The sequence below is a fragment of the Leptonychotes weddellii genome, chromosome 5 (genome assembly GCF_054177405.1).
Source record: "Leptonychotes weddellii isolate Sample4059 chromosome 5, ASM5417740v2, whole genome shotgun sequence".
Taxonomy (NCBI): domain Eukaryota; kingdom Metazoa; phylum Chordata; class Mammalia; order Carnivora; family Phocidae; genus Leptonychotes; species Leptonychotes weddellii.
The window spans coordinates 105,557,017-105,580,015 of NC_138373.1; the positions used below are offsets into that span (position 1 = coordinate 105,557,017).

The 22,999-nt window shown below is 47.3% G+C and overlaps 2 protein-coding genes and 1 long non-coding RNA gene across 7 annotated transcripts in view; 1 reads left to right on the forward strand and 2 right to left on the reverse strand.

Annotated features, from left to right (window-relative positions):
* Positions 1–6: 6 nt before the first annotated feature.
* LOC145721804 (uncharacterized) lies at positions 7–2,091 on the forward strand. The gene is made up of 2 exons (XR_014145717.1): positions 7–1,733; positions 1,955–2,091. It is a non-coding gene; the product is annotated as an uncharacterized LOC145721804 (long non-coding RNA).
* Positions 1,673–22,999, reverse strand: part of ITGA5 (integrin subunit alpha 5) — a 108,252-nt gene continuing 86,925 nt past the window's right edge. Inside the window, exon 27 of the mRNA XM_081821771.1 lies at positions 1,673–3,033. Within this exon, the coding sequence (XP_081677897.1) occupies positions 2,998–3,033 (36 nt within the window). The 3' untranslated portion in view covers positions 1,673–2,997. The remainder of the gene's footprint in view (positions 3,034–22,999) is intronic.
* On the reverse strand, positions 4,278–11,512 carry NFE2 (nuclear factor, erythroid 2). Of its 5 annotated transcripts, XM_081821786.1 has the most exons (4): positions 11,246–11,512; positions 7,045–10,320; positions 6,737–6,905; positions 4,278–5,541 (listed from the first exon to the last, which is right to left on the reverse strand). In XM_081821786.1, the coding sequence occupies exons 3-4, from the start codon at positions 6,848–6,850 to the stop codon at positions 4,540–4,542; spliced, it is 1,116 nt and encodes a 371-aa protein (XP_081677912.1). In that variant the 5' UTR covers positions 6,851–6,905; positions 7,045–10,320; positions 11,246–11,512; the 3' UTR covers positions 4,278–4,539. The 5 variants fall into 5 exon arrangements, with proteins under 5 accessions (XP_081677912.1, XP_006728770.1, XP_081677913.1 ...); XM_006728707.3 differs by lacking the exon at positions 7,045–10,320; XM_081821787.1 differs by lacking the exon at positions 11,246–11,512 and having other exon boundaries at positions 7,191–11,176.

The window sequence follows — 22,999 nt, forward strand, 5'->3', positions numbered from 1 at the left end:
CCTGGAGTTCACCATTAAAAGGGTCACCCAAGCAAAGTCCTGGAGTTTATTTGGTTATTAATATGATTGTTGGCACATCCTATGCAATATATCTAAATTGAATTATGGTATCAGATAAAATTATAGATGGGATTAAAGCTTGTGTATCATCCATTATCATGTGTAATCAATAAACGATTTAATATTCTCTTGAATGGAATGACAACTGTATGGATTTGGGACTGGCAGAGCTTTGGACTTCCCTACCCACTACCCCTCATAATGTTGAATGCTTCTATCACGATTCAAGTTCAAAACTCTGCCAGAGAATAGAAACCAGCTGCTGGCTAATGCCACCCCATAAGTGCACAGATTAGAAGTGTTTGGGAGACCTTTTTAAACTGACCAGCACCAGTAAGAATATCTTATTTTTAATACAAAAACAGGCTTACATTAAAGGAAAACAGCAGTTTTACTTTGTTCTGGTGGGTGGGTCCTTAATAGAGGTTTATAGATTAATCATACTATTGAACCTATTTGGACATTAAAATTACGGAGATGGTGAGGAACCTTATTATATTCATGTTAACTGCAGTTTTCCTTTAAATATGGTACATCACACAACCATCCTAAAATGTTAATTGTATAGAAAATGATTTCTCTAAAGCCTTTTACAGTTACTTAATATCCAATCATTGTTATTTGTTACATAGGTTCTTGAGCCCTCCCTTTGGTACCCTCAATTTCAGTGCCATTGTACTTGATTAGCATAGAAAATTGTTTATCACTAGGACTGTGTATTCCATCCCATGGGTGTGTTACTTGGAAGTTTGGGGAGGAGGGTGGGCAGGGAGTGGGGGGGGAGGTGGGTGGGAAAGCATGGTTGATAGTTCCATGAGTTTGATATTGGCTGAGTTTGCAATGGCAGGTGGAACCTTAACTATTGAGGGAGTTTGCAGATACCTCAGGATTCGTGACAATGCCTTTAAAGATCCAGGAGAGATGTTCAGCTACTAGGAACTGCTAGCAAGTATAGCGCGAATGGCTCCGAGCTCAGACACTCTACAGCTGAGAGTAGACACTTGTGGTATGTGGAGTACAGATAAGCCAGGGGCAGGCCACGGCACGCTCCATGAAAGCTAGGAGGGAGTGAAGTTTCAGTGACCATCGCAAGAAAGGAGGCAGACAAGAGTAAGGCACACCTGACTCTTAGGACTAGCAGTCAGAACCAGGAGGAAAGGTTTTATTGCTATGCTGGTAGGTAAGAACAGATTTTACTTACATCCATATAGTGTTACCTAAAATCCAATTTTCTGTTACATTATCCTTAATATATTGAGCCAAAACTAGTCCAGTTAAGCTGAACTTGGTTTTTCTGGAGATCAATTGTTTTAAATTGACACCCTAGACTTGGCTCCCAAATGAAGTGAACACTAATTCTGTGACAATATATTTTTGCCCTTTAATTTTATTTGCTACCTTCCTTTAACCCATTTCCTTAAAACAATGGCTCAAAGTAATGCATTAGAATCTTCCCCAAAACATGGTGGGAGGGAAGGGTGGATCATTAGTTTGGGGGGGTGGGGGATTTACCCTGAGCTGGGACTTGGTCTCAGAAAAGCTAGTTCTAAAGGTTGTTTACTTTTCTAGGGAGGAGTCTGCTACTCCAGGCTAATCAACTCTCTTTAAAAAAAAAAAAAAAAAACAAAAACAAAAAAATCAGAAATTCATCTGTCCAAATTTATGGCTAAAAGGTAAGCTATTTACGAACTTCATGATCAGCAAGAGTGCTTGGTATTGCCCAAGTAAAGAATGGCAAGCTGTGCCTGAGAACCAAAAAAAATGAGATAGTCTACCTTAGCCAGCAAAATGTCTTAAAGTAACTGGGTTCCCAGTAAACAGAATGAGTATAATTGTAGGATCTTTGAAGTGCATATGTAAAACACTTCCTAACTTTTTTTTTTCTTTCTTGCAGCAACATCCTTAATGAGGACAACCTTTATCCGAGCCACTGCACCTCATTTTCACTGCCATGCAGTTGTTAGCTGCTATGCAGCTTAAATTATTCAGTTTTATGAATGGACTTTTTTAAATAAAATGCTTTTAACTTGGTTCTGGTGTGGTTTTTTTTCCCTTCATGATAACGGTAGGTCGGAATTTTTTAGCAGAGTTGAAAGTCTGTCCCTTTTCATTCCTTATTCATGCTTCCTTGGATCCTTCTAAAGGAACAAGTTAGACTTCAGGTATGTTAAGAAAGGTGGGACATTTAACATGTTAAGATTAGGTTGTTGGAAGTGGTTCTTTCCATCCCACCCTTCCCCAAACTAAAAAATGAATGATATTTAGCTTTTTGGAGTACAAGTGGTAATACCATGTATTAATATGTAAAAGTTATCCCATCAGCAGCATGGTCTAGTGAAATCAAACTGGCTCTTGCTGTAGGATTAAATCTTGGCCCATCACTTTAAAGCTGTTTATAATTGTTCTGCAAGTATTTATTGCCAGCTATTTCTGGCTTCCAAAAAATCTGGAACCAGGTTAAGATGAATATGGAGGGGAAGATCAAGTTTTTCAAAAGTGACGCAAAAATTTGGGAGCAATAATTAACCCCCTAGCAAATGCTTAAACTTTACCGCCTTCGAGAAAAGATCCGGCCTTGATTTTCAAACTAGTAAAAGGGGTAGAGAGGTGTAAATGTATGGGTCAGTCTTTATTGCTATGATTTTAAGAATCTCATTTGTGGCTTGGAGTTACTAGAACAGGTTTCTCTCAATCCTGGTTTAGAAGGACAGGACAACACAGGCCACCGGGTACTAAATACAGCTATTGAAGAAAATGACGTTCTGCTTCTATCATTCTGTGTACTTCACAACATGCTTTACAAATAGAAGGTTGCTAGTTAAGCTAACTTTTTAGATGAAGATGACCTGTTTAAAGTTTTTGAATCTGAAACAATCCAAATCATGCTCCAAAGCTGTTCCACCTTTCGCTTTAGTTAGGTACACACCAAGTAATGTACTACAATAGATCTGACTTCAGGAGAGGGGGGCATTTCTCCCCATCTTTATCTCCAGTGCCTAGGACAATACTAGAACTTAGGTGCTCAAGTGTTGGATAAATGTCTAAATTTGCCTCTGAATTACCACTTTTGGGAGCTTGCTTAAAAGTGAAAAAAAACTGCCTGATGTCTTTTAGGTGAACTAATCAAGTTGCTGAACAGCTAATCCCGGGCACTGCCCTTTACAACTTGATCCTGCATTTTCAATTTTTTGAGAAAGTTCACAAGTTGTCTGAACTGTTTTCAGATCTATTAGGAATCAGAAGCCTTAAATTGCTTTCATTCCCCAACCTAGCTTAGAGACCACGTTTCTGAGAATCTGTAAGCATGAAGACTACACCTTTGATCATTGTCCGCTTTTCATGTCTCACAACTGAGTGTCTTATCAGAACTTGAAAGTAGGAGTACGTTTTCCTTGTTGGAATGGAGCTACTAAAGTTGAGTAGAAGTATAAATAGAAGTAAAATACCCCAAAGAGGTAATTTGTGTAATCCAGTGACTGGAAAGATAGGAACCACCCAACTCCATTCAAGGAGATGGTGTAATGTGAGAGAAGTTTGATTGGAGTTTGATGTGATAAAGGATTCTAGAACTTAAATCGTGTTCTACTTAAGGAAAAAAAAGACCCTAGATCTTTGAGGATCTAGAAAAGGGAGGCCCCAAAACGATTGGATAGTGTGTCTAATGTAACCAAGGAGACAAAAGTTCCCAAAAGGCATAACCTACTCCTCGGGGAGCAGGATTTACCCAGACTTGGGTATGAAGTCCCTTGAAACTATGCTGTCCAATCAAATTCTCTCAAATCAAGAGCATCTCAGACTTTGAGAGCTCTGGCACATCAGGATGAGGAAATCCAATAGAAGTAGGCAGGATGGAGAGAACAGAAAAAAGACCTATGGGCATTCTAGACTTTTCTGTGCTCCACAGACAGGAGAGGTCTGAACCTCAGGGACCTTGCACAGAGGGTGTAGCCAGCGTTGGCAGCAATCCCCACTCTATAAATAGTGGGCCCCCCGGGAGGGTGGGATTCCTCAGGTCATCCATGACCTCTGGCTCTGAAAAAGGAGATGAAGGTGATAGATCACACTGCTCAAGCCCAAATTTTTTGCATACCTCTGTCATACAGAGCTGCAGGAGAAAGAAATGAGCTTGGCAGGATTCCTTCCCCACCACTAACAAGCACTGAACTCAGTACTCGGCTTCATCACCCTCTCTTGAGAAGGAAGACACAGTGGAAGGCTGTGTAGAGCGCTTTATATACCAAAGCTCAAACGAGGTGGAGGTTGGAGACCTAGGAAGCTGAATCACAGAAAAGAGATTCCAGCCCTCCCCTCATACACTTGTCTCAAGGCAAGCCTTACTGAATACACCTTGGACCCTCCAAATGCCAGGTTTCCCATTGTCCCCTTCTGGTCTAGAGAACCCAGCTTCTTCTGGGGAGTACCTTTATCAGAAGGGAATAAAGGAAATCTCCATCACCAGTCCCACCCCTCCGGGCCAGCTTAGTCTGTGGCCTCCATCTTGGTACCCCGGGGCACCAGGAAGATGGCCCCATCAGCAGCCTGTTGCAGAGCATACTCTTCAGGGGAATAGCTGTTGCCTGCTTCATCCCGCAGGTGCTGGAAAATGTCACAGTACAGCTCTGTCAGCTGTTGGCGCATGACCTCCAGGGTCCGGTCAGCCTCCCCTCTGGCCCGGAGAAGCCGTTCCCGCTCACTGCCCAGCCGCTCCAGTTCCCGCTCCAACTGCACAATGGTCTCCAACTTTCTCTTGCGACAGTTCTGGGCGGCCACCTTGTTCTTGCCCCGCCGTCGGATGTCCCGGACTAATGCCAGCTGGCTCTCCGTCAGTGGGTACCGTGCCAACAGCTCATTAAAGTCATCTACCGGCAAGTTGACAATCTTGTCCGTCGGGAAGGGAATCTTCATGGCCAGGGCCCGACGCTCATCCCGACTTCCCGCCTCCCCCCGTGCAGTGGACTTGGCCCGCACAGGGCCTGAGGAGGGTTCTAAGGGGGTCTCTGCAGGTGGCAAGGCATAGTTGGGGTGGGCCAAGGAGTTGGGCATAAGTGAATAGGGGTACTCCACTGGGTACATCTCTACATACTCGCTGCGCCGCCGACCAACCTCTGTCCCCTCCAGCTCAAGAGATTCAGCGTCACTATAGTTGAGGGATAATCCTGAGTCAGATTCTGGGTCTTCTTGGGGCTTGGGGGGCCCCGCTGGCAGCCCAATGTCCAGGAGAGCCAAGGGATCTGGGAGGGGCTCACTGAGCAGGCCCGAGAGGGTCAGTGCCTTGGAGACTGGTATGGCCATGTTGCCATAGGAGTATGAAGGGTCTGGGACATGAGATGTGGGTGCTGGAAGCTCATAAGGTGGTGGAGGAAGGGGGAAGCCAGCATCTGGGTGGATTGAGCAGGGGCAGTAAGTTGGGGGTGGCGGGGGCCCAGGGTATGGGGCTGGGGCTGGGGGCTCAAACGATGGCTCACTTGGAGCATTTAGGCCCTGCAAGGAAAGACACAAAGAGGTTTTGGAGACAGGCTGAAGAGAAACCAGCTCTCTTGCAGGACCAAGCTGGGTCCTTCTGAAAGACACAGTAAGATAACAGGGGAACAGAAAAGTGCTAAAAATCATTCAAAGCTTCCTGTAAGAGTGCAGTGCAGCTATTTCAAGCAGAAAGCAGCTTAAACAGGAATGGAAGTCACTGAGGTCAGACTTCGGAAAGGACTATCTAACGCTGCAACAATATGGAATCTCCTCCTCTTCAGGAGAAGTTCTTACTGGGTTGAAATGGCACTTCTTCCTTTATTTCCTTCAGGAAGACAAGAAGTTGTTATCTATGATGACCGCCCTCCCCCCCAACCCTTTCCTGCTGTGGTTATCTAGGGTCAAAAGGGTCAAGTTCAGACCCTGGCCATGCCCTGCGTGCACAGCAGAGGGAGCTGCTGAGCAGGAGGAGGGCTTAGGGCAGATCATGATGGCCCCGGGCATTGTGGCAGGGAAGAGAAGGGGCGGGGGGCGGCGCAGAGCCAGGTCTGGGGGCTGAGGCACCTTGGGGAGCCAGCATAAACTCTACCCTCTCCTCTTCAGTCCCTCTGTCCCTGCCCAGGTGCGGAGAGGAGGAGAGAACATGCTGGAAACAGGGCCCCCAACTCACATGGAGGAGCCACCGTGCTCCAGCCCAGATGGGGACAAAGGCATCATTGTTAGGCCAACAGACACCCCTTTGTCCAACTAGTAGGAGGCGAGGACCCCGTCATAGTCTGACCCCCCCACCCCGCCTTCTCCAGGCCCCTGAACTACTGCTCTGCTACCTGAGGGAAAGGGGCCCAGCATCTGAGGACAGGGGAGGAAATGAGGGAAGAAGATGGGCAGGATTGGAAGAGAGGGAGTTCCGAAGGAAAGAAGGTGAGAAAAGGAAGGCGGGGCAGGAGGTGGGATAGAGAGATGTGAGCAGAGTGGCTGCTGAGAGAGCTTACACCCCCAATCAGATCCTTCCTTCCCCACCACTACTTTCCCCTGCTCTTCCACACCCTTTTCCCCTTGATATTCTGGTCTTCCATCCAGATCTCCCTCCTACTCCAGCCCTTCCTTTTCCAGTGCCTGGAACATTCCCTGCTTGCTCCAGCCCCCTGCCCCAGTCCCAGCCAGACTCCCTGCTTTTCTGCTCTTTCCCCCAGGTCCCCCCAAATCTGCTCACCTGCAGCTCAGTGATGGACATAATTTCTTGCCAAGTCAGCTCCATCTCGCCCAGCTCCGGAGTGGGCAACTGTGTCACCCTGTCCCTGCTCTGCTGGGGAGGACACGGGGGCATCCTACTGGGCCAGGGCCTGGTCCAGGATCCCCAAAGCACAAAAGGCCCCAGAAACCTGTGTCAAAGGAGAAACAGGTTAAAAATAATAATAGTAATAATAATAATAATAAAACCAGGAGATACAGGTTAAGGCTCCTCCTGCTAGGGGCCAGCAACTTTGTCCTGCCTCCATGGAGAGCTCCCTGCAGCCTCACCTGAGAGAAGGAGAGGCCTCATCCCCCGAATTATGCTGTCCTCATCAACCGACTCCTTAAGCTGCAAAGGCTTTCTCTGCAGTGTGATCTCCACCTCACCTGCTATGGCTGTGGTCAGGTCCTTTGGGAGCACAGTGGGTCCTTACCTTCTTTTTCAGACGAGATGCCTTCCCTTTCCCCTTCTTCTTACTCCCCCAAACTGTATCACTGGCCAGGGCAGAAGTCACATCTTCTGGGGGGGTTTTTCCCCATTTTCTGGGGCAACATCAGGGATCACTCCAGCTTTCCTCCTCTGTCCTCAGTTTTCCTCCTCTGTCTCATCTTCCAAGGTTGAGAATGAGTGCTTGGGGAACCCCAAGGAGCATGTTGTGGGAAGAGCAAAGCAGACAGCCCCTCCCCTTCTCTGAGATATGGCCCAGGCCTGGTGGCTGATAGCAGCTCTGCCTTCTCCTCCTATCCTGACTCTGGGCTCCCCTGCTTGGGCCTGATAAGAGGTTTATCAGCTGGAGGCAGCAGAGGAGGAATGGTCTCTGGAGACACTGGACCTCTGTCCTATGTCCCTGTAGGGTCATCTCGGCCATACCCCAACCCACACAGCCAGGCTTCCAGGGTTCCTAAGGTAATATAACAATCATAGCAAAGACTTATTAAGCACTGTCAAGAACTGTGCTGATGTTTTACAAGCATTAGTTTGAGATTGATTTTCACAAAGATCCTATAAGGTCCATTCAGAAATTGGGACCCAACCTGATCGATGGCAGGCGCAGGTCTGGAAGATATACTAGTTGACCCTGCGAGCCTTTACTGGCCTCTCAGACACCTTGCCAGCCCACTCTTGTGTCTCCATACTCTGAGCCTCTAGTGGTGGTTTACCTCAGTCAGTTCTTTCTGTGGTATCTGTCTCTTTACTTCTGAGGGAATATCTCTTTAGAGCCTTAAAAACACAGTCCCCTTCAGCCCCTCCCCCCCCACCTTTTTTTGATCTGAGCTCTAGCTGCCAGTCAGCCACAGAGCAGCAGTGTGAGGTTGGGCAAGCCATCACCGCTGCTCTGAGCTTCTGTTTCCTCATTTATAAAACCAAGGAGTTGGATAAGTTGAACTCAGAGGTCGCTTTCTCCTCGGGCAGCTTACTGTTCTCAGCAAACCCTCCCCCACCCCGCCGCCTTCATCTTCTCTCTATCTGCCCCTCTCCTCATCCTGCCTCCCTATCCCCTGACACCCATCTCCCTGCACCTGTTCACCCAGCCTTTAACAAGAGATGCCAAGCAGATTTCACAGGGGCTTCCCAATATCTTAGGGCCAGACACAGCACCCCACCCCTACCACATAAGTAAAGGCAGGCAGGCTGGGGGTGGGAGAAACTTATAAAAGGACAGAGGATAGGATGGGATGACCTCATATTGCATGACCTTAGATCACCACAAGGATGGCCTGTCACAGCTATCCAATATGAAATCTACTCTTTGACTTAACCCAAAATTAGTAAGAACTCCAAATTATCCATTGGAAGGAGGATCTCCCTTAGCCCTTGCCCCCCCACCCTTTGTTATACTGCCATCCCCAGGGCTGGGAGCTGGTGTAGGCACAGGCGCTTGGCCAGTGGGCAAAGTGGGTGGGGTGTTTATGTCTGTCCAGGATGCCATTTCAACACCGGAACCCCACCCTCCCCCACCCAGGTTCTGGAGGAAATTGCCCAAAGGCAAAGTGAATGGAGAAGGGGGTTAGGGGGCAGGGACAATGACTCTTGCCTCATAGTCCTTCACACCACACCGCACCCCCCCCCAACTTTGTCCCTCCTTGCATCTTCCTGGATCTGACTCTTAGGTGCAGTACAACGATCCCGCCCTAGGAGGCAGGCAGGAGACCAGGTTCTCTGGCCTTCCAAATGCGAGACTTCGGGCAAATCACTTCCCCATTCAGTCTCTTCCACTAAATGGAGACAGGACTGCGAGAGGCAGTCACCAACTTGATTGTGCACCGCAGTCACCTGTTGTACTTGTAAAAACATGGGCTCCTGCGAGTCGTCCCAGACCTACTGAATTTTCTTTTCTTTTTTTTTTTAAAGATTTTGTTTACTTATTTGACAGAGAGAGAGTTAGCGAGAGCAGGAACACAAGCGGGGGAGTGGGAGAGGGAGAAGCAGGCTTCCTGCCAAGCAGGGAGCCCGATGCGGGGCTCGATCCCAGGACCCTGGGATCATGACCTGAGCCGAAGGCAGACGCTTAACGACTGAGCCACCCAGGCACCCCCAGACCTACTGAATTGAATTCATAGGTGCAGGTACCCAGCAAGCAGCATTTTAACAAGCGCCCTAGTGTTTCTGATGCCAGAGACCCACCCCACCTTGAAAAACGCTAAACTAGTCCAACCATATGTATTTACAGGAAAGAACACAAAGCCAGAAAAGAGCCTGGCAAATGACCTCCAGACTTCTCCTAGCTTCAGACCCAGGCAAAGCTGGGTTCTAAGCTGCCCTGGCCTCTGAGACTAGATATCAGCCCCTTCTCATGCACCTTTGGGACAGGGAAATGAGAATCCAGAAGGGTCCCTGCGGGAGGCAGGAGGCCAGAGAAGAGGGAGTTGATGAGAATCTCTGGATCAGCTCCAACCACCTCTCTGGTGCAGGGGCAAGTTTGCACCAGGCCAAAGAGGAGTAGTATGTTTTTCCCTAGATACTCAGTGGTTGTTGGTGGTCTATCTACCAGGCATAGGCCCCTCTGGGTCTTAGGAGCCTACCTTTCCAGGATGGGCCTGGGGGCCTGGCGCTGGCCACTAGCGGTATAGGAGGGTGTAGTCAGAATTGAGTCAAACAGAACATCACAGAAGATGCAGAAACAACAGATCCTGGGAAAGTAGAGTGGGCCTCCCTGTGTCCCTTTTGCCTTACAACATACAGTTCCCACTTTCCAGTTTAACCTGCACTTTGGGGTCACACAGCCATCTTCCTCCCTACCAACATGTATCAGGTAGGACTGGAGCCATCTCCAGGGACTATAATCCGTCCTCCTGACTCTGATCCTGATGGTCCTACCCAGAAAGCTCTTATCACAGTCTCTGAGTACTCACAGAATGATATAGAGCTTTATATTTAAAGATTCAAAATGAGGACCCTTTGTGGAGGGATGCCTTGACGGGGAGAAAGAGAGAGGGTGCTTGCCTCTGGGATCCTGTTCTGAGGTTGATTAGACCACCCCACCTGTCCAGCTATCAGTAGAAGCAGGGAAGGGATGGGGAGGGATCCACGAAGCCTGGGGTGTGGAGTGGCAGGTGAGCAGGCTATTCAGAAATATTAGGACCAACCCCAAAAGAGGGAGAGACACATAGAGGTGAAATAGAGAAAGAGAACGGAGGAAAAGGGAAGAGAGAGAGAGAGAGTTAATCAGAGTGAGATTTAGTCTCCTGAGGGTATACGTGACTCAAACAGGTGTATGGGAACAAGGGAGAAAGGGACACGTTTATGTTATCCCCATTCGGTCCCTAGAAACCAAACTCCAGTCATCTGAGGGCCAATGACTAGAGAATCCCAGCCCCAGCAGATCTGTTACCTTCCTCTTCTCTTCCACTGCTACCCAGCCTCCTACTTCCCAAGCTGCTAAGATTTCTGGTCTGAAGGAACTGCACTGGGGTAGGACGCCCTCCTCTCCCAGCCAGTTCTAGCTGAGCTCGACTGCCCAGGCCCGGAGATGACAAGGGGCAAAGGAGGCAAGAGCTCAACAGCCCTGCACCCACCACCCCATCCTTCTGCCGTGCTCCCCACCCATCCAGGCATCCAGTGTCTCCAGTTCCTCACCTTCCCCCAAATCCTCCCAGCTGGCCAGACAGGGCAGCAAGATGGAATAGAGTAGGGGAAAGGCTGGTACCATACACTTAAGAGTCTATCGGCTCCCTGGGGGCAGTCCCCTGCTGAAGGGTTACTCAGGGTCACCCCCGGCCCCTCAAAGGTGCCTCAGAGGACCACTGTCTGGTCCCCATCTACGGCCTCTCACCCCAAGAATCTCAGAGTGCTCAATAAGTCATCTAGGTCTTCTCCCAGATGAATTCCCAAAGATGTCAGATTCCTAAACCAGGGGCAGCCTGGGAGGGCCCGAGATCTCCTAGGGATGTGCAGAAAGTTGGTGATTTTCTCGTCTGCCACCTCCACCTCCCCAGCTTGCCGCTTGGATCCCACTGGAATCGCCCACCCACCCCGCCCCTCAGGCACCTGTGGCAGGGTCCGAGCTGGGTGAGGAGAGAGATGTGGCTCCCGGTGCTGTCTCTGGGGAGGCTGGGCCTGCGCTGACACCTCCTGGGTGAGGATCCCTGCTACCTCTGAAAACGGGGGAGGGCTGCGCCCCGCCCCCGGGCCATTACTGAGCGCTGAGTGTGGAGGCTCGGCCTGAGCACGGGGAGCGCCGGGTGGCGCACCAGCCTCCTCTCCGAAGACCTCGGCCTGAGTTCTCTGTCCTTCCTCCAACCCTCCCCTTTCCCCGTGGCCCTCCTCTCCTCCTGCCCCTTCTGGCCAAGAGAGGAAACTTGAGCCCGGTGTGGTTTCTGCCCACACCCCGCCCCCACCTTGCTCCCAGCCAGCGGGGGCACACATGGCTTCCAGCGCCTCCCAGCCCTCCTTTTGAGCCCAGGAGTCCCGCCAGGCCTGCGTTTCTCCTATGCATATGATAAATTCCAACCTGGTAGCCCACTCCAAGGTGACCTCTAAACTTTATACAAGTCTAATCTCCTTCCTTCTGTCCCCTTGACTCTCTTAGGGACAGGGAAACTGAGTCATAGCAAGGTGGATGGCAGCTGAAGATAAGGATCAAATGTCTAGTGTCCCAATTGTTTAGGCAGGTGGGCATTTAGGGCATTGCTTTTACTTCAGGAAAGCCTGGGTTCTGGGAGAGAGGTAGGGGAGCTATTTTGGGGAGGAGGGGCAGTTGCTGCTTTGATGTGTCCTTTCACCTGTAGCCTTCTCCCCTCCCCCAGCAGCCTCAGATGTCCTAGGACAATGGCCTCTTTCTTGGCCAGGTTTGTTGTCAGTGTGTGAGGGGAGTTAGGTGTGCATGGGGGTGCCCAGCAGGGACAGTATTCACCTCTGTTAAAGGGGGCCCTGGGTGCCCTTTGTCCTCCTTTCTTTCAGGCAGGGCACCCCAAACACATGGCAGCTGTGTTTCTCTGGACAGGCCAGCACATGTGTGTAGGATATCAGGTTTATCCCCCAGCACCCACAGCAGCTCTTTCTCAGGCCAGTAAGTACCCCCAGAAGTCACTCCATCATCCCTCGACCTCCAACACACAACCCAAGACCCAGGCCAAACAGATCTCTCTCCAGAGACCAGAGGAGTCTTGCTTCCTCCTAGCTTCCTTTTAGTGACTCTCAACTGTAAGGAAAGTCCTTCCCATGTCTAGCTCCAGTCCTTACAGCTGCAGCTTAGACTTTTTCTCTATTTTTTCTTACAATAGTTCAAGTTCTATTGGAAACAATTAAAGATGGGGAGGCAGATGGGTGCCACCCCAAGGCAAAGCTGGCACACAGCCAACATCCTCTGATAGGATCATGTTCACTGTTCAGATATTGAAAATATTCTGTCCCGGTTGATAAAGAATAGCTGCTGGGAGTCCTCCTCCAAGTGTTCCCCGCCCTGACACCTCTACATCAGCACCCCAGTTCTCCCTTGGGACCTTCCACAACTAGCAACACAACCAAGCAACTCAAGAGGCAGTTTGATACAGCTTCCTTGCAGCTTGTGCCTGGGCGGTGTGTGTGTGGGGGGGATTGATCAACCCCCACATCAAACCCATGGTTAAACACTTTGGATTTCAGCTCTATCCCAGGAGATCATGATTCTATATGCATGATCTATGTAGGACAAGAGGGGACCCATGGCTCCATGACACATTACTTGTGGGTCCAGAATCTCTTGATGACCTGGGCATGAATCTGGGTCACATACCTGGCATCTGGGTATTCAGATATAGCTCTCTCAGTGGCATACTTATTCGGGCCCCTCAGAGAGGATGATGGGTTGTGATAGTCACACTTGTGGCTGATTAAATAATGGTATCAGGTTACAGCTAGTGAACAAACACTTACTGAATGAAAACTACCCGCTCAGGACACTGTTGTGGCATTGCAGATACAACTGTGGATAACACAGACCTCATCATTCATTAAGCCGTTCAGCGAATATTTATTGAGTGTCTACTATGTTTTATACTCCAGGAACACAAAGATGAATAAGACATAGTCTGTGTCCTCACTCACAGTCTAGTTGGGGAATTACACTAGTAAAGGTCTATATAAAGTGCTATGGAGTTGAATTTCTGCTTGATGAAATTCAGGAAAGTCTTCACAGAGGAGGTGACAATTGAGTGGGGCTGTGGAGAATGACTAGGGGTTCACCTGGCAGAGAGAGGGAGAAGGGTATTCCAAGCAAAGATATGAAGGCACAGAGCCATAAAACATAGGGTACTACTTTGGGTCTACTAGGGTGGGGTGTGGGGGTAGGAAGTAGTAGAAGATAAGCCTGGGAAATTTGAGGCTAGATTGTAAAGTGTCTTGAAAGTCAAGCTAGGGACAATTTTATCTTGTAAGCAATAGGCAGTCATAGAAGTATCTGAAGCAGTTTCCTGCTTATTTCAGGGGGACAGACATGATCATGTAGGGTGGACTAAGTGAACAGACAGCCTTCACTGAGGCCAGGCAGAAGTGTCTTTCCCACCTCTCTCCTACTCCCCTCCTATAGGAAGAGGCCATGACTGCCGTTCCCACGCTGTGTCCTGCCGCCAGAACACCCTTGACAGCCCTCAGGGGTGGGAATGGTTCCTTCAGCCTCCTCCTGGCAGATTTCTGATGTCCAGAGTCAACAGCCTTCTCTCTTCAGTCTCCTTTGTCTGATTTATGATTAGCAGGGCATTAGGAGCCTGGATGGGTAGTGCTTGTGGCTGGGCAAGGCAGAATACCTAATATTTTCCTATCCCAAGATTCCCCCACTTCAGCAAAGGTAGCAGACAGAATATGGAGAAAAACATGGCAACGTGTCTTTACTGTTACACCGTTCTCCATCCATGTTGCTCACCTACCCCCAAAAGGCTGACTTGATACCCCTGATCAATCCATCCCCCCTCACCCCAACGCATGTGCACACCACCACCAGCATTAGGTCAAGCCACAAGCGGTGTTGCCAAACACCCCACTGGGTTATGCAACCAGCTTCCCGAGTAGGGCGGGGTGGTAGAGGTGGAACCAGGGGAGGGCCATGGGTCCCAGAGGGAGATGGCTGCCTTGCCTGCTTGCCTGCTGGCCTGACCGCAGTGGCCCCAGGGGGCGGGGGCAGGCCTGGCCCTTTATCAGTGCCCTGCAGGGTTGCACCCGCCACCCCCTGGCTTCCTCTCTCAACAGACGGAAAGGGGAGGCAGCCACAGGAGGCAAGGGGAGGGCTGGGCGTTATCCTAGGCACCAGAGCCTGGCGGTTACCCCGGATGGCAGGGGGAGGTAGTGGAGGGGGTCTGGGACCTGGGAATAGTTAAGGCCCCTCTTACTAAAGTAAACCGAGGCCCAGGTATTGGAGCCAGATCTCCTAAGCCATCCACTGGGGTTTTTCCTTGTGTTCTAGTTTGGGTAAGGATAGGATAAAAAAAAAGTTGAGGAGGTCCTTTCCAGTGATAAGAATTCTTAGAGGATTGACGCAGGAGTTGAGGGGAGACTGAGCCCCATTCTCAGACCAAAAAAGCTCGGGGCTTACGGGTCCAGGGAGTTGTGTAAGACTGAAGTTCCCAGACTCTGACATCTAAGAGTTATGCCCTGGTAGCAGAGCCTAGCCCTAAACCCAAAATGGATGAAGACTAATAGATGAGTCCAGAGTAGCCCAGAAGAAATAACCCCTGGGGCTTCATTCTAAATCTCAAAAGAGACATGAGCATGGTGTATAGCAGAATGAGGGAGGACCAGATCCTGAATCTTCAGACCTGGGCTTGAGTTTCAGCATTTCCTGGTTATGTGGGCTTGGGCAGCCCAAACTTTCTGAGTTTTCTCTCCTCACCTGAAAAATGGAGATGATGATAATAATACCTATTTAGTGGTGTTGAGAAGATGAAAAGAAGTCAATAGGAAAGTGAATCTGTTATTATTAGGAGATGGAAGCTTCAAAGCCTGGAGGCCAGAGCGTCTCAGGGGCTTGGGGAACAAGACTAACCTATCTGGAGGCCACACTCCTGTGTGAGAGACTTGGAACAGAACTGCAGCCAGCCAGTGGACAGTCTGACTCTGGGAGACATTCAGGCCTAGGACGCAGCAGTTTGTGGGGGCGGGTGGCAGCTAGACTTCCAGGAACTAGCCCTCAGGCCATGGCTCTCCCACCAGCACTACTGGGTGGGGCCAGTTTTAGCCACACAATGGGCACAGGGCCAGCCTTATGGGCTTCAGTCACCTTCCAGGAACCCCAAACCCCTACCCCCACCTCACCATGTTGTAATCCTCTGCAGGGGCGGAGCTGCCTAGGAAGCCCCACCCTCTGCTCCTTAGAGGATGAGACTTGATGCCTATTTTTTAAAAAATATTTTATTTAGGGGCGCCTGGGTGGCTCAGTTGGTTAAGCGACTGCCTTCAGCTCAGGTCATGATCCTGGAGTCCCTGGATCGAGTCCCGCATCGGGCTCCCTGCTTGGCAGGGAGTCTGCTTCTCCCTCTGACCCTCCTCCCTCTCATGCTCTCTGTCTCTCATTCTGTCTCAAATAAATAAATAAAATCTTTAAAAAAAATATATTTTATTTATTTGTTTGTCAGAGAGCGAGCACAAGCAGGGGGAGCGGCAGGCAGAGGGAGAAGCAGGCTCCCCGCTGAGCAAGGAGCCCAAAGCGGGACTTGATTCCGGGACCCAGGGATCATGACCTGAGCTGAAGGCAGATGTTTAACCTACTGAGCCACCCAGGCGTCCCTTTAATTTTTTTTTTTTAATTAAGTAAGCTCTGTGCCCAACGTGGGGCTCAAACTCACCACCCCAAGACCAAGAGCCATAGGCTCCTCCAACTAAGCCAGCCAGATGCCTATTTGCTCCTTCTCACGGCTATCCTGCTCATTCCAGTCTTCTATCTTTGCTCAAGCCGCTCGCCTCCACCAAAATGCTCTGCTTGGCCCTTCCTACCAATCTGAGGCAGTATGGAGTAGAAGAGAGATCTCAGTTTGTCAGCTAAACACAGCACTGTGCATTTTGGCAAATTATTTAACCTCCTTGAGCCTCAATTTCTCCTAAATGGGGAGAATAGAGCTCCCGACACAGGTGATTGTGAGGGATCAGATGAGACCATGTACGTAAAGCGCTTACACAGAAAGTCCATGAGCATCGGTTCCTTATATGTACCAAATAATTAATAACCTGATTTAAATGTTTTATTTGCAAATTGAACCATATGATTTTGTGTTTTATTATATCGCCTTGTAATAGTGACGGTATAAACTGTATTGTACAAAACTTGACTCAGGCCCTATAGCACAAAGGCTAAGAGCATAAATTTAGGGGGTGCCTGGCTGGCTCAGTTGGAAGAGCATGAGACTCTTGATTTCGGGGTTGCGAGTTCAAGCCCCACATTGGGTGCAGAGATTATGTAAATAAATAAAAACTTAAAAAATATAAATTCTTAAAAATTTTTTTAAGAGCATGAATTTTGGAGTTGGAAATGCCTGTACTCTGACAATCACTTTGAGATCTCAAGCAAATTCTTTAATCTCTCCAAGCCTAATTTTACCCACCCAGTAATTTGGGGGATAATAACAGTACATGTTATCGTGAGAAGTAAATGAGTTAAAAACCAGGTATGTGTGTTTAATTCAGTGATTCAGTGCCTGGGATATAGTAAGCACTATTAAATGGTACCTATGTGGCACATCTAATATTATTAATAAATATATTAAATTATTGCATTATATGGTTGTGAACTAATAAACTTATTGAGAAGGAGTGCATTTTATGTTTTGTCTTTTTTATATATACCTCAAGGTGTCTAGTTCTGAGTATAAATACTGTCACTCAATCAACAAATATAGAGTATTTGCCAAATTGCTAAATTTGGAGGATACCAAGATAACTAAGTTGTGATCTTTTGCCTTTGGGCACTCACAGTCTAATGGTGCAGACACATGTATAAACCGGTAAGTGGATATGGCCAGTGATGTGAGAATAGATAAATTAGGGTTTTTTTGTGGGGGGGATGCCTGGGTGGCTCAGTCAGTTAAGTGTCTCCCTTCGGCTCAGGTCATGATCCCAGGGTCCTGGATCTTTTCCCACCTCAGGCTCCCTGCTCAGCGAGGAGTCTGCTTCTCCCTCTCCTGCTGCCTGCCGCTTCCCCTGTTGTGCTCTCTCTCTCTCCCTCTCTGACAAGTAAATAAATAATAATTTTTAAAACTCTTTTTTTTTTAAGATTTTTATTTATTTATTCATGAGAGACAGAGAGCGAGAGAGAGAGGCAGAGGGAGAAGCAGGCTCCCCGCTGAGCAGGGAGCCCGATGCGGGACTCGATCCCAGGACCCTGGGATCATGACCCGAGCCGAAGGCAGACGCTTAACCATCTGAGCCACCCAGGGGCCCCAAAAAATCTTTAAAAATAAAAAAAAAAGATTTAAAAAATTAGTTTTAGGGGGAACAAAGAAAAAGAAGCAACTATCTCAGAGGAGGCCTCAGAGAGGAGGTAACCTTTCAACTAGTCTTTTTTTTTTTTTTAAGATTTTATTTATTTATTTGATACAGAGAGAGATCACAGGTAGGCAGAGAGGCAGGCAGAGGGAGAGGGAGAAGCAGGCTCCCCACAGAGCATGAAGCCCGACGTGGGGCTTGATCCCAGGACCCTGGGATCATGACCTGAGCCGAAGGCAGACACCCAGCCGACTGGGCCACCCAAGTGCCCCTCAACTAGTCTTGAAAGATGGAAAAATCTGAATTTCCTAGGAGAAAAATGGGAGACAACATTCTGAGCAGAAGAAACGATATATGTAAATGCACAGTTGTGGAGGGGAACCTCTAAGATTTGACCAGTTATAGTATATGGGAACCCCAATGTTGTAAAAACAGGTTTGGGTGGAGAGGAAGTCTCCTAAGTTTCCTGGGACAGCAGAGTAGGTCTTAGTGAGGAGGCTCAGAGCCCACTCCCTGCCTGGAGTCTAGTTGACTATCAAAGTTCTCAGATAGACTCCTCCCTCCAAGTACCCTGGGGCAAGTTGGGATGACCTACCCTGGGAAAACTTACAGGGCTTTATTTATTTATTTATTTATTTATTTAAAGACTTTATTTATTTATTTGACAGAGAGAGAGATAGCGAGAGCAGGAACCAAGCAGGGGGAGTGGGAGAGGGAGAAGCAGACTTCCCGCTGAGCAGGGAGCCCGATGTGGGGCTCGATCCCAGGACCCTGGGATCATGACCTGACCTGAAAGCAGACGCTTAACGACTGAGCCACCCAGGTGCCCCAACTTACAGGGCTTTAATGAGGTTATCCCAGTCTCTAGGAGTGACCAACTTGGCCAAAACTGACAAGGGGGTTCTCCTCACTGTGGTGAGCCTGGGCTCACCTCTATATAGCACATGGAGACACTGGATAAAGGTTGCCTAATTTTCCAAGTGCCTCTGGGCCCCTTCCCAAAGTCTCTTGCAAACTAAAGTTTCTTCCAAAAAGCCTATCTCCACACCAGGGCCTCACACTTTCCCTGTTGGCAGTTCTTGTCTGTGTTCGCTCTGGTTGCAGTTGAAACCATGCTCATAACCTGCTTGCTGCTCCTCTGGCCATATTTTCCCCAAAGAGATCACTTGGCAGAGAATGAGACACCCACAAGGAGAAAGGTGCAGAGCTCCTGACCTCATCTTCCCCCAACTATCAGCTTTCCTTCTCCAGAATGAAGAGACAGAAAAAGAGAAAGGGCTCCATATTGAGGACTGGTGGAGAGCCAGCAGCTCAGTTACCCAGACAAGAAACGAAAAGCAGACTTCATTGTTTCTTACTCTCTGGTGGGAGGAAAGGTAGAAAGAAGAAATAAGGAAAGACCAATGGTTGGAAAAGAAAAAAAGGTTGGAACAATTTAGTCCAGATAAAATCCTCTGAAATGTCCAAGTACCTTAACTTCTGGTTCACCATTTCTATCTTTTCTTCTCACACCCTAACACCTCTCCTCCCACCCAATTACCTCTTTTCCCTCAAAGATCTCTAAACCATTGATACTATCTTTTTATTTTATTCTTTTTTTTTTAAAGATTTTATTTATTTATTTGACAGAGATAGAGAGCGAGAGAGCACAAGCAGGGGGAGTGGCAGAGGGAGAGGAAGAAGCGGGCTTCCCGCTGAGCAGGGAGCCTGATGCAGAGGCTCGAACCCAGGACCCTCAATCCCAGGACCCTGGGATCATGACCTGAGCCGAAAGCAGACGCTTAACTGCCTGAGCCACCCAGGCGCCCCTTTATTTTATTCTTTAAATAACCCATCCACTCCCCTTCATATCCAGAACTATAAACCTGCAGACACTGTTAACTTCCTTGCCCCTTTCCCCCTCCATTGAACTTTCCTGGGGAGAAACAATCAATTCTGGGATGCTTGGCTGGCTCAGTCTGTAGAGCACGTGACTCTTGATCTTGGGGTTGTTAGTTCATGTTAGTTCATGTTAGTTCAAGCCCCATGTTGGGTGCAGAGATTACTTAAGGAAATTTTTAAAAAATCAATTCTGGTTAAATCCAACAATTTAGCTTCTCCACATCTATACCTGGGCAGCTAAATAGTGATAGAGGAAATCCCAGATTCTTGCTGACTAGTATCACTTTAAACTTATGACCCAAAAGCTCAACATTGCCTAATACTACATTTCCCCGGTAAATTCTCATTTCTACTCTGCTCAATAATTGTTTCACACCTTCTCTCTTCTAAAATCTCCAACCCCCCCTCCACTTCTCTCTCAGCAGATGACCTTGTCTCACATTTCATTGATAAAATAGATGCAGTTAGATGGATTGTCTTATTTTTCCAATACCAAATCCACCATCTTACTTGCGTGTATTTCCACATGCTCAGCCTTCTACCTTATTAAGATGAAAGAAGTATCCCTGTTTCTAAAGCCGTCCCCTCTCAGCTCTGTGAAAAGATGAGAAAATTAGATTTGTCTGAGTGCATAGCTAACATTCAGTTCTGCACCACAAGCAGCAAGGTTGCTCTCTGTACAGCTGACTATGTGGTTCCAGTCCTGAGGAAGAGTAATAAAATAATTCAGAGATAGGGCTGAAGTGCAAGGTGGCAGTCCTAAGAGTTCATCCAGGTGGAATTCCCACCCCATTCTCTCGGATCAAAGCAGCAGCTATATAACCCCAGGAAACTTCCTCTTTGTGGTCTTAAGTGTCATCATAGTCATATGTTGGGGAGACACTTCCTATACTTCAGAGACAAAGCCAGACTGCTGTTGGGTCAGAAAGATTCTACCTTCTTCTCTTGTCTCCCCAAGACCTGCTTCACTGTCAGAAAGTGCCCCTACTGAGCACCCAAGAATCCCTGTGTCCTTACTAGTCATTTTGAGGAGGGGATGTGCTCCTATTTCCAGGCCATCAGCTATGGCTGAGGTTCTTCTATCTGTAATTCCCCCTGTTTATGCTGTTTCTCATTCTGTAGAAACAATCAATGATTGCTTTAGCAAGAGGCAGAGCAAGCCCTGGGCTGGGAATTGGAGCATTTAGCACCTAATCTAGGTGAACTATGTGCGGCCCTAGGCGACCGAAGCACTCTCTAAGTCTTCATTCCACTCTAAAATGGAAAAACAAAACAACAAAAACTCCTCTCACTACCTCTCTGAGTACATGAAATAAGGCTCCTGCCAAGCCTGGGTTGATGTTAGAGTGACAAGAGATACAAACATTGTTGAGTTTTCTTCTTTAAGAGGTTCTGAGCCTCAGCTTGAATGCCCTGAAGTTGATTTTGTCCGATTAATTCATCTTAGGAGAATTCATTTATGCTGACCAAACTCAAAAGAGCATGAAATATAAGCCATATGGTTGATTTAATATTCCACATATAACTTACAGTGGCCTAGACAATCCTATTGACCAATCAAAATACTTGACAATTTTGGAAGTCAAGTATTATAATTAGAAGGCTGTTTAGTGAATAAGCGAATTAGTTGGATAATTTTAATGACTAATAGAACTACATCCATCTTCTTTATAAATATACAAGATACTTGTGTAGTCCAAACAGGGAATCTTCTTCCCTAAATGTCACTGGGGAAATACTGACATTTTTTTTTTTTTTTTGGTTGGGGAAGGGGGAATTCTATGCAGATTATCTCCCCCTTTTGTGAAGACAAGGTACAATTGAATTGATTGGATCTCAGCTTCAGCCAAGTTAATATAATTGATTCTGTTTATGTTCACTTCAGCCATTTTATTGTAATTGATTAGGTTAGAATTTGATTGTGTTAGGGCTCCAGCCATTCTACTTTAAGTGATTAGGCTGCTAGAGCTTTAGTATATTGATAGAATTATGCTTTCCTGAGACGACACCAGGTCATTTGCTTCTTCTACAGATGGCTAATCTTATCCATTACACTTTGACTTTTCCTAATTTCACTTGTGGTACACAATCTTTTGGGGATATTTTCCCATTGTTACTATTCTGTGTTCACTGCAACCTGAAGAACTGTAATGGCTTCCTAGTTGGTCTTTCTGCCCTTCATTGCTCCTGGAATCCTTCCTACACACACAGTTGTCAAATTAATTGTCTTAAAATTTCTTTCATCCAACCTACAAAATAGGAGAAAATACTTGCAACTCATATGTCTGATAACAGTCTAGTATCCAGAGTATATAAGGAACTCTTAGAGCTCAACAACAAAGAGACAAACAACCCAATTTTTAAAAATCGGTAAATACTCGAATAGACATTCCTCCCAAAAAAGACTTACAAATGTCCAACGAGTACATAAAAAGATGCTCAGATCATTAGTCATTAAGGACGTGCAAATCAAAACCATAATGAAACATCACATCAACTAGGAAGGTCATTAAAAAAAAAAAAAGGAAAACAACAAATGTCAGTTATAACGTGGAGAAATTAGAACCCTCGTGCCCTGGAAAGTAAAATGGTACAGCTGCTGTGGAAAATAGCTTGGTGGTTCCTCAAAAAGTCACACATAAAATTAACATATGACCTAGCAATTCCACTCCCAGGCATTTAAACAAAAGAACTGAAAACAGGTACTCAAATATTTGTAACATGAATGTGCATAGCAGAACTATTCTATTTACAATAGCCAGAAGGTGGAAACAGCCCAAATGTCCATCCACTGAATGCATAAACAAAACAGGGTACATTAAGCAATGGAACATTACATGGCCATGAAAAGAAATGAAATACTAATACTTGCTGAGAAATGTATGCATCTTGAAAATGTTGTGCTAAGTGAAAGAAACCAGATACAAAAGGTCACATATGGTATGATTCCATTTATCTGAAATATCCATAGAGATAGAAAGCAAGTTAGTGGTTGCCAGGGGCCAGAGGGAGGGGAAAATTGGGAGCAACTGCTCTATGGATGTCAGGTATTTTTGGGGGGTAATGAAAATGTTTTGGACCTAGATAGAGGCAGTGGTTACACAACATTGTGAATGTACTTAATACCACTGAATTTTATGCTTTAAAGTGGCTTATTTTGGGGGGCGCCTGAGTGGCTCAGTTGGTTAAGCATCTGCCTTCAGCTCAGGTCATAATCTCGGAGTCCTGGGATGGAGCCCCACGTGGGGCTCCCTGCTCAGTGGGGAGTCTGTTTCTCTTCTTCCTCTGCCTCTCCCCCTGCTCGTGCACTCTCTCTCAAATAAATAACTAAAATCGTAAAAAAAATAAAATAAAATGGCTAATTTTTTGTTTTATGATTTTGCTGCAGTTTAAAAAATTGCTTCCAGGGATGCCTGGATGGCTCATTTGGTTAAGCATCTGCCTTTGGCACCGGTCATGATCCCAGGGTCCTAG

Coding starts and splice junctions, on each gene's coding strand:
- NFE2 (XM_006728707.3), bottom strand. CDS start 6,850: ATGCCCCCGTGTCCTCCCCAGCAGAGCAGGGACAGGGTGACACAGTTG. Junction 5,542..6,736: donor TGTCCATCACTGAGCTGCAG/GTGAGCAGATTT, acceptor CTTTCCTTGCAG/GGCCTAAATGCTCCAAGTGA.